We start from the raw sequence: 9,832 nt of genomic DNA on the forward strand, positions 1-9,832 counted from the left end.
TGTCACTTTATTATGTTTAATTTGCTTTATAATTAATTGTCATTCTTCTTGGCTTACAAGGTGAGCATCTTTTTTTGGTTATTTTTTTCATGTTGAAATATTTTAGCCATAATCTGAAATTATTTTCTTTCCCAAAGAGAAAAAAATGTAATTTATGTGTTGGCTATCCAAAAATGTGTGACCAGAAAGCATACAGGTCACAAGTGCAGCACCAAGTAGAAATATACAGCTTATTTATTGAGGCTTTTCTAAAGTTCCCCTGGGAGGAAAATGTATTTAGGAATTATTTGTCCTATTGGTTTCTCTGTTTTAAAGTTTCTGAATTCAAAATTAAGCAGATGGAATGGAGCTGCATCAATTGTATTTATAGCTGTTCTTTTTTTCATAGTCCCAAAATTTCACGTGTCCCCTTTTTTTTACTTCAGACTAGTGCAAAATGCATCATTACCCCTCTTTTCTGGCATTGTAGGAATGCAGGATTTCAATTACCTCAGCAGCAACTGCTTCGAAATCACAGTGGAGCTTAGCTGTGAAAAATTCCCACCTGAAGAAACTCTGAAGGGCTACTGGGAGGACAACAAGAACTCTCTTATAAATTACATCGAGCAGGTAACACAGGAGAGGATGGCAAAACTAGTTATTGTGCATAGAGCTTCTAAACTTTGTGCTTTGTGAACATCTAATTCAAATTATCATATTAGTTCAGATGTTGCTTTAATTCTTATTTGTCTCTGTGGTGGTAAATCCTGTGAGATATTTCTAAATAAGTGGAAGAAGAGTGGAAAAGAAGGACACATTTACAGTACAGAGTCCTTCTCACCCTACTTAAGCTGTTGCAGACATTTAATTTAAATTATTTATGTTGGGTTCCTCGATGAAAAAAAATACAAATCTCCATAGTCTATGATTGACTCCTTCTGTACTGGTGTATGTGCTCAGAGAGATGGACTGCCCTCTGCAGATATTCCAGTGTGTCTGCAGATATGGGATGGATCATTCTGTGGATGTACAGGAACCAATATGGATTAGACCATGTTGAATTTCTGAAACCTGAATATTTTAGTTAAAAATTGCAAATATATCTGATATCATTAGTTGCACACCTGAGATTGTGAAGTGAGAAACATACTTTGTTAGTAGAGCTGATCAATTAATACATTCATTTCTTTAAGGACTTAATTATGCAGAAATGCTTGTTAGCCTGAAATCTGAAATATTTGAATATTTAAAGTGTTATGCTGTTCTGTTAAAACATTATCTGTAGGCTTAGGAAAAAGCTGTACTTGTCCTGCAGGTTTTTACCCATTCTTTATGGAATGCATCCCAAATTATTCAGCTCCTCTGCATAGGGGTTAATTTTCTCTGACTCATGGAAAGCTATGTTGTCACTGCATTGTCAAAACTGCTCTTTTTGCCAACTTCCTTTGCTCCTGCAGAGCTTCTGGCTTTATCCTTGAAGTTCAGATGGTCTGTTTGGCATTGGTTTTTATCTTCTTGCAGGATAAGATGGCCAGGTCTATGCTCCAGCTCCCCTGGGAGTGCTGAGGACAGTGCAAATACGTAATTTATGCTTTTCTAAGGCTTCTCCCACAGTGTAGATTGGAGGAATCTGAGCTAAACTATAGCAGCTGAATGCACCATATAGGTTCCTAAACAGGAACATCATTATCTCAAAATAAAACTTGGGATCCACAAGTCTTTTCAAAGGACGTGGTATCTGAGAGAAGCCTGAACTTCACATTACTTTGCTGCTTTGTTTCCAGGCTCCCAATGAGGTGCATCTTCACTGGGGTTCCCAACATCCCCTTGTCCCCAGCAGCCAGAGTTTCCTATTTCTGGACATGAAAAGGCAGTTGATCCTCAGTCTCTTGCTTCTGAGGAGTTTGCTTTCAGACTGCCTAAGATACACTGGCAGGACTGGTCTCTCCACACACTGAGATCATAGCAGTGCTTTTATTTCATATACAGTGGGAACAGACAGACTAGATACTGCTGGGGCTGTCACCTGGAGCATGAAGAGCAAGGACATGACCCACCACTGCCCCTCTCCCACAGTCCAGAGGTGGGGAGTGTTGTGGCTGTCTGTGGTCCCAGCTCACAGAACTGGATGTTTTGGGTGCGCAGTAGAAAGCTCAAGCATCTCACAGAGGGACTGCCCTCTGAAGTCCAAGTGTCTGCATTTACTTTGCTAATGCTTCACCTTTAAGAAATTATGTCATTAGCTTTACATTTTTACAGTTGATGAGACTTTGAAAAAAAGGTTTCTCTAGGCTATTCTTTCAAAGCTTTTCCATGCATTCATTAATCCCCAATATGACAAAGATTTGCAAGTCAACATTTACATGTATTATGATTTCCTGTGTATTTATGAGAATTGCTTGCACTGAACAGATAATTATTATAATTACCTGCTGAATTATCTTTCCTCTTCATTCTCTGTTCCATTATGATATTTAGTATTTATCATTGATAGTGGTCAGCCTGTAGACTGTGGGCTTCATAGCATGCTTTGTTGGATATATCAGTAGATATTCCATTGCCAAAAAATGCTGTCTTAAGAATTTTTAATTTACCATTTGTTGATGACCTTGTTTATTTTAGATTCATCGAGGAGTGAAGGGGTTTGTTAAAGATCTTCAGGGCAACCCAATAGCAAATGCTACGATTTCTGTGGAGGGGATAAGCCATGATGTTACATCAGGTGAGTGTGGTACTTCAGCAGTGCTTCTCCTTGGCTTAGCAGCCTGGAGCCATTCCACATCTTTTTAACTGCAGCTTTCAGGGAGCAAAAGTTTGAAGCTAGGACGGTATGCTGTTCCTCAAGAAGCTTGTTGCCCACAGGATTTCATGAATCTTTCACTTGTATTTTTCTCTCAGATTAGCTGAGACTGTTTTTTTTGGCTTCACGGGGCTCTAGTGTAAATTGTTTTGGGTGCCTCTTGGTTATTAATGCTCTGCCCTGTCTTCTGCTTTGTGAAGCAAACAGTGTTTCACAGCTCTGACAGGATTTAAAGCCCTGTCAACAGTGCTATTTTTAGTTTGAAGGCTAAATTTTAGTCCAAAAGTGTTATATTTTTCACAATGTAGTCATACCTTTTGGTATGTAAATTCTTGACAGTTTTCCAATTTACATAACTTCCTTCATCAAAGATAAATTCTCTCCGCTGTTTACAATTACGTGACGCTTATTTCAGAAGGGTGAGTCTAAAAGATGAAAGCATTGTGTTGGTTGGTGTTGGCAGAAAATGATGTGTCACCTCTTCAGCGATGTTGTGCTTTGTTCTAGGAATGAGTTCAGGAGGTGGCTCATGCAGTGTGCCAGCTTTCAGCTTTCCCTGTACAACTATGCTCTCCTATCCTGAATGACTTTTTTTTAGTTTGCAAAAGATACTGATGAGAAAAACAATAAGTAAATGTCACAGCTTTATACATGAGCTTGTTTTGTGGTAATTTTCTTGATGATATGTCTCACTATACTGTCACAGAAATGCAGAATACTATGGAACAGGACTGATAGAATATTCAGTCACCTCTGATTTGTGTTTGCACATCACCTGCAAAGAGACCAGCAGCACTTCTGCCAAGCATGAGAACAGTCTGTGAAAACATTGGTTACCTTCTGTCACTGTAAACAAGAAGGCAAAATGTATAGAGATTGGAAATAAATTTTCAGGCATAATAAAAGGCGAATAAACTGTGCAAAGAGGTATTTTGACATACAAGAGAGTGGGGTATGTGAGAGAGGAGCTCATGCTTCTATGATAAAAAAATTGCATCTAATCATAAATATTTTCACACCATTGTGTGTGTATAAGACTGAAAGTCATGTCTTGTCAAAACAGGGACAAAAACATGTACTTGAATATTAGCACAGTCAAAATGAAGTAGAAATATTCTTTGGCTTTTCTCTTGCTTCTTTATTCATAAGTTGAAATTCTGCTTTGTTCCAGTGACAGGAATTAGAATAGATCATTGCTGTAGTTCTTCAGCAATTTTTTCGCATTCTGTTTTATGAAGAGAAAAATTGGAACAACTGGACTGACTACTGACAGTTTTTTGACCATGCAAATATCAGAGATTTACGTAATATTTCTCTTTGTACACTGTGTAGCTGCAGATGTGGTAAAAAAGCATTTAAGGACTAGTATAAAGCGCATGGCCAGGTCTTCTAAATGGCAGTGGTAGCTGAATTTAAGAATTGCTCTGCAATTTTTTCTGGAGGTAGAGAAATTCAAATTATTAGTCTGTGACAAATTAGATAATTGCCTACTGCTGGTGCAGGGAAGATCTGAGTCTTTGTGAAAATGTAATAGGGTCATTCCTAGAGAAGATAACAAAGAATTTTGATTCTTTGACTGGAAAACATAATCTGTAGTGAAGTGCAGTAGGAGCCTTTCTTCGACCTGAGTGGACCAAGCTTCCATTTCTTTGTTTCTCTGAACCAAAGGAAAAAAACCCCTTGACAATGCCTGGATACTGAAACATGTAGATAATGATGCTTCAGGGGTGATACACGTGCAGTATTCTAGGAAATTATAATTTATAGCTTTTTCTGAAAGATGAGAAAGGTAGTCCCACTTATTTAAATTTGGTGAGAATAAAATTTATTTACACTTGGATTATCAGAATACTGAGGAACATTAAAATCCGTATCACATTACAAACAGAATCTCAGACACTCAGCAGGGACTTTACATTGGCTGGGGGGTGCTTCTAAAGTGGAATAATGTCCCTTATTGTACTTGTCTTCAGTGTAATGGAGAGCCTTCAACCTCAGCAGGAAAAATCTTTCATGGGGGCTCCAGCACAACTTCAAAATTAAAATTGGTTGGTTTTTTTTTTTTTTGATTACCTGGAAGGAAGCAAATATGATATATATGTACAGCTTTTACTGAAGGAAAAAAAAATCCTTTCATACAGTCAAAAAGAAAGCACTGGCACGAATGTAGAAGACTGACATATGAGCCTTTCTTCTTAGCTGCATAATTAGTCTTATACATATTTATTTGGATTCTTTTCTTCCTCTTTACAGCCAAGGATGGTGATTACTGGAGATTGCTTGTACCTGGAAATTACAAAGTTACGGCCTCAGCACCAGGCTATCTAGCAATAACTAAAAAAGTGGCTGTGCCCTTCAGCCCTGCCATTGTGGTAAGTGCTCACGTGTGTCGGTTAATCATCTATTATACATTTAAAAGGTCCTTTTTTCCCCTGTGGTATACATGTAAGCAGGAGGTGATTTTTTCAGAATATTCCAGAACCTGCTAATTTAGAAAGTCTGGAAATTACTCTTCTTGCACTTGATGCACCAGCCACTGAGAGTAATCTCACTGTAAACTCATTTAATCTCTTGGTGTTATTTATAATAAAAATACACAGAGAAGGGTAATATTGAGATACTTCAGCAGGTTATTGGTACATGTCTGAATAGCCAATCAGAAGATTGTGGGGTATCTTTTAATAGCCTGACATAAAAAGCAAGAGATGTTGAGGTTTTGATTGAGATATATTTTAAATTTAATTTGTGAAATGAGTATCTGCTTAGGTTAAAATCAGTGGTCAGCTCCATGCAGAAAGGTAGCAACAGGCCACTGCATTGCATAGATATCTGTTATGTGAGGTTAATAAGAACTAGACTGTGTTTAAGGTTTCAGAAGCATGTTTAATTCACTCTCTGTACAGATGTGGAGTTATTTAAAATGAATCACACATTAATATGTACTAAATTAGCACATTGTATCTACATTAGTGAGCCATGTATTAGGAAAAGCTCCCTGGATCTTTTTGATGGCATAAAATTGAGCACATGTTTTGATATGCTGGCTGTCTGCTGTGCTAGCTGGTGTTAGCTGAGATTAGCTCAGCTGGTTTGAGAATGGAGCCCATACAAGTTGGACTTGATGACCCTTGTGGGTCCCTTCCGACTCAGAATACTCTGTGACCTGTGCTGGCAATATGCTGATGATACTTTTTATAACATGATATATGATTTATGTGACTGGCTATTATTCAATTTCAATTTCATTTCTTTTGAAATTTTAAGTCAAGTCAGACACAGATGTCTGGTTCTTTAGGAAGTTTTGCTCACCCGTGTGTATTCTTAGATAAGTTATTGTACTGATATACTAGTATTGCACGTATTTAAATCAGCTTGGAGACACTTTGGAATAAACACAGCCTAAACCAGAAGGTTTAAGCATCTTCTTTCAATAAGTGACTCTTAAAAGCCTAACTATATCTGTAAGTCTTAGTGATGTTTTTCATTGTTTCTCTTTGTCAGGTTGATTTTGAACTGGAGTCGTTGTCTGAAAGAAAAGAAGAGGAAAAAGAAGAGTTGATGGAATGGTGGAAGATGATGTCAGAAACACTAAATTTTTAAATGAGGAATTTGGCTTTAAAGCTTTTAATCTATTCTATCTATGTTGACTTAGTATAATGTACTGTGGAAACTCCCTATATTCTAGATTTTGTGCACTTCACAATAATTAACTTTGAATTTTTCAGTCATCTTTTGATTAATATGATTACAAGTAACTACTAGCCTCCTAGGTAGATAAATAAGTTATTAATTTTCTTTCATATTGTTATAGAAAGTTTACTCTTCTATAAAAATCAGAAAAAATGAATGAATATGCAGCCTATATGACAGTAAAATCTGTTGTGTATTATTTGCAAGTTCAGAATATGTAGGTTAACACTTGATTTTAAAAAAGAAATATGCTGTAGTCAATTACCGATACTGCCAGAAATATTTGACAGTGCATAGTAGTAGACAGTGCTCTTTACTGAGTTCTATAATGGATATTATTGAAAAGATTTATAATAACAGTGTGTGGTGTAATAATGTTTTACAAGGATTAAAATTCAGTATAACACTTTGTATGTCTCTGGTGTTGGAGGTATTTAAATATGTAAGAAACATAAGGTGACTTCATTTTAGGAAGCAGAAAGAATCTGCTTCAACTCTTTTATTAAAGGTGGCATAGAATGAATTCAGGAAAAAACAGAGCTTTATTCCTTAAACAGTTGATAATGTTTGAAGAACAGGTTTTAATTATTTCTTATTACTTGTTAAGCAAATTAGAAATTCTGAGTGGAAGAAGATGAGCTAGTGCATCTCATTTATTGTGTTTGTTTTACAGCAAAAAGAAAAATTCAGGTGATATCTGTTTTAATTAAATAATTACCTTTTCAACAATCTTTACTTGTATTAGTGCGGTCTAGATAATCAGCTAAAGTTTCATCTTTTCACGGAAGGCTATCAAAATAGTTTAGACAATGAACTGAGACTGTACTTTTAGTGTTGCAAGTCAAGAGTGGATTTGTTTCAAGCTCTGTTTCTTCTGCTGGCTCATCTTATCTAAAACTAGATACAAGACAGATAAGTGAAATTTTTTTCAGTGTGGTAAAATTTTCAAAAAATTGTTGACAAGGATGCAAAAGCAACTTTGATTTGAAGCAATTATTTTTGGTTTTTTATACTTTAATTAACATGCTGTAGTATTTTGGTTGAGTGAAATTTGCAGAGCCAGAGAATACACATGGACCACAGTAGGTGCAAGTTTGGTATAATTCTTCAGAAATGACTCCTGGTATGCTATTTGAGACAAGCTAAGCATCTCATCTGTTTGAAAGCTTACATATATTGCTAGTCTATTTTAATGCAAGATCAGGTATTTGATATAGATTTCCTTCCTCTGTTTCTTTAACAACACACTCTGTGTTTTGATTAGCACATGACTTCAGCTGATGCTTGTTTGGAACCGATCAAGAGTGCACTATGACACTCCTGCTCCAAGTAAAAAAAAAAATCATATATTCAGGTGTAGGATCCAAATTTACCTCCCTTGGGTATTTAAAATTTACTGCAAATACTGTTTTCTGAGAATTTTAAATTCTTTATTAAAAATAGCACTTGATCCTTCTAAGGAACAGGCTTAAGCTTTGATACACAATGGTAAACTGAACAGCAATAAAAAAGCATAAACTTTCGCTCTCTGATCAAGAGTTTGTGATGTAACTTGCAGCTCATTTGGGTTGTAGATGTTTAACTCCAAATTTCAGAGGAAATTTACTTACTGTAAATCATTATATAGTGATGAGCTTTGAATCTCCATTGCAGTGAAAAACCCCAGTGGCAAATAAAGAATCTTATCTGAATGTGTCTTAATAACACCTTGTGGCTAGCTGTGCACAAGAGTGGGCATAAAAGATGCCTGTTTACACCAACTTGGGTGTCCAGGACAATTTGAAAGGCCAAGATGTAGCATGGAACACATTCTGTGTACGTAAGTAACGGTCTTGCTTTTAACAAGCAGGTAAAGTTGAAGCAGATGGTATAAAAATGAATTATAACAAGATGTTGCTGTCATGTGGGCAAATGGCTACAGGAGTGTAAACTAATGTAATAAGGCAAGTGTATATTTGTACAGAACACCCTGGTCTGCCTCTTCCAAACCTAAGAGTTTCAATCCAAATGACACTTCTTCATGGTACGATGCCTGTCACGCATCCAGTCTTCCTGTGGCACTCTCAGTGCAGACATTACATCAAAGTGATCTCATAACAGGTTTCTAATCCATGCCTGTGTGATGTGTGTGAGATCCTCTGGTCTACTGTTTCATACATTTGCAATTAGATGTGGTGTCCCTTAAGTGATCTGTTTGTTGTGCTCTAGATGACTGCTTGCTATTACTGTGTTGAGAAGAGGTTAAAGTGATTAAATGTTGCAGCACCAGAACCACTGCCACTGTTCTTGCTCTAGGCAAGCATCCTTAAGAACAGCATAGCCAGGACTCTCAGTAAATTAATTCATTATGTAGCTTTCCTAGCTGAGCTGAGCTGTGTTGTAGGACTGTGTATGTTTAATGGAAGAATAAAGTGTTATGTGATGCTGAGCTTTGGTTAAAAAGGCACATGCTGTACTATTGTACAATAAATCTACAGTTTTATTTAAAATGTAAAATGTGTGAGTAATTTGCAGGTTCAAAAGGTGACCCCTTTGGCTGTGCATGTCTGCAAAATACGCCATAAATATCCTCAGTGGGTGCGTATGCCAATTAATTTGCTGTTTGAACAGAGAAAGGAGACCAAGATTAGTGCTGATATCCCATTGAGAGCCATCCACAGCCCATTAATTTTGTGTCAGAACATCCTCCTTTTGGAGTACACGTCTTTCTGAGCACTTCTCCCATGGAGGCTTTCAAGTAAGGGATAGTATTATTGAGATGCTCTGCCTCTGTGCAGGGTCAGCAGGGACAGGACACTTTTGTGTGTCTCTCTTACAGTATTTACAAATCTTTTTCCATATTGATCTGTAGGATTAGAAAGCACAGTGTGCAGTGTGTTTGCAAATCTGTGGTACTACACATTCCTTATAACTGCAGGGGCCAGGATTATAGAAAGATGAAAGTCAGATAAAATCACTGTGCCTGAATTGTGTTTCCCAGGTAGGTTGTGGTGTTCACATCCATAAATGTGAATTCACATATAGCCTTGCATAGTCCTGAGCTGCTAATAACATAATTAAAGTGTGAATTAAAACTGAGGTGCTAGGCTAGAAAGAATTGCTACCAAATTTCTCCAAGCTGTTTTTTTTAAAATCTATGACAGGTGTTTTAGGAACACTTAGTAACTAGGCCATGAAAGGAAGAGGTTTCAGAGAAGATAGGTTTAGAGTTTGATTTTAAAGTTAAAAGGTGCAGTTCCAAAGAGCTGATTTTCTCCCCTATCTATGTTTAGTTAGACTCGTTTCTGTGAAGGCTGTAGAATAGCAGCAGTTTAATGATGACCTCTCTGAATGAGAGCAGCCCTCTAGAGCTTCTCAGTAAAC

The 9,832-nt window shown here is 36.9% G+C and overlaps 1 protein-coding gene across 1 annotated transcript in view; it reads left to right on the forward strand.

The window, feature by feature from the left end:
* The window catches only part of CPE (carboxypeptidase E), a 54,498-nt gene extending 45,540 nt beyond the window's left edge, over positions 1-8,958 (forward strand). Inside the window, exons 6-9 of the mRNA XM_015625305.2 lie at positions 470-609; positions 2,602-2,701; positions 5,033-5,151; positions 6,281-8,958. Of these exons, the coding sequence (XP_015480791.1) occupies positions 470-609; positions 2,602-2,701; positions 5,033-5,151; positions 6,281-6,379 (458 nt within the window). The 3' untranslated portion in view covers positions 6,380-8,958. The remainder of the gene's footprint in view (positions 1-469; positions 610-2,601; positions 2,702-5,032; positions 5,152-6,280) is intronic.
* Positions 8,959-9,832: the final 874 nt, after the last annotated feature.

This window comes from Parus major, chromosome 4 (assembly GCF_001522545.3).
Source record: "Parus major isolate Abel chromosome 4, Parus_major1.1, whole genome shotgun sequence".
Classification (NCBI taxonomy): domain Eukaryota; kingdom Metazoa; phylum Chordata; class Aves; order Passeriformes; family Paridae; genus Parus; species Parus major.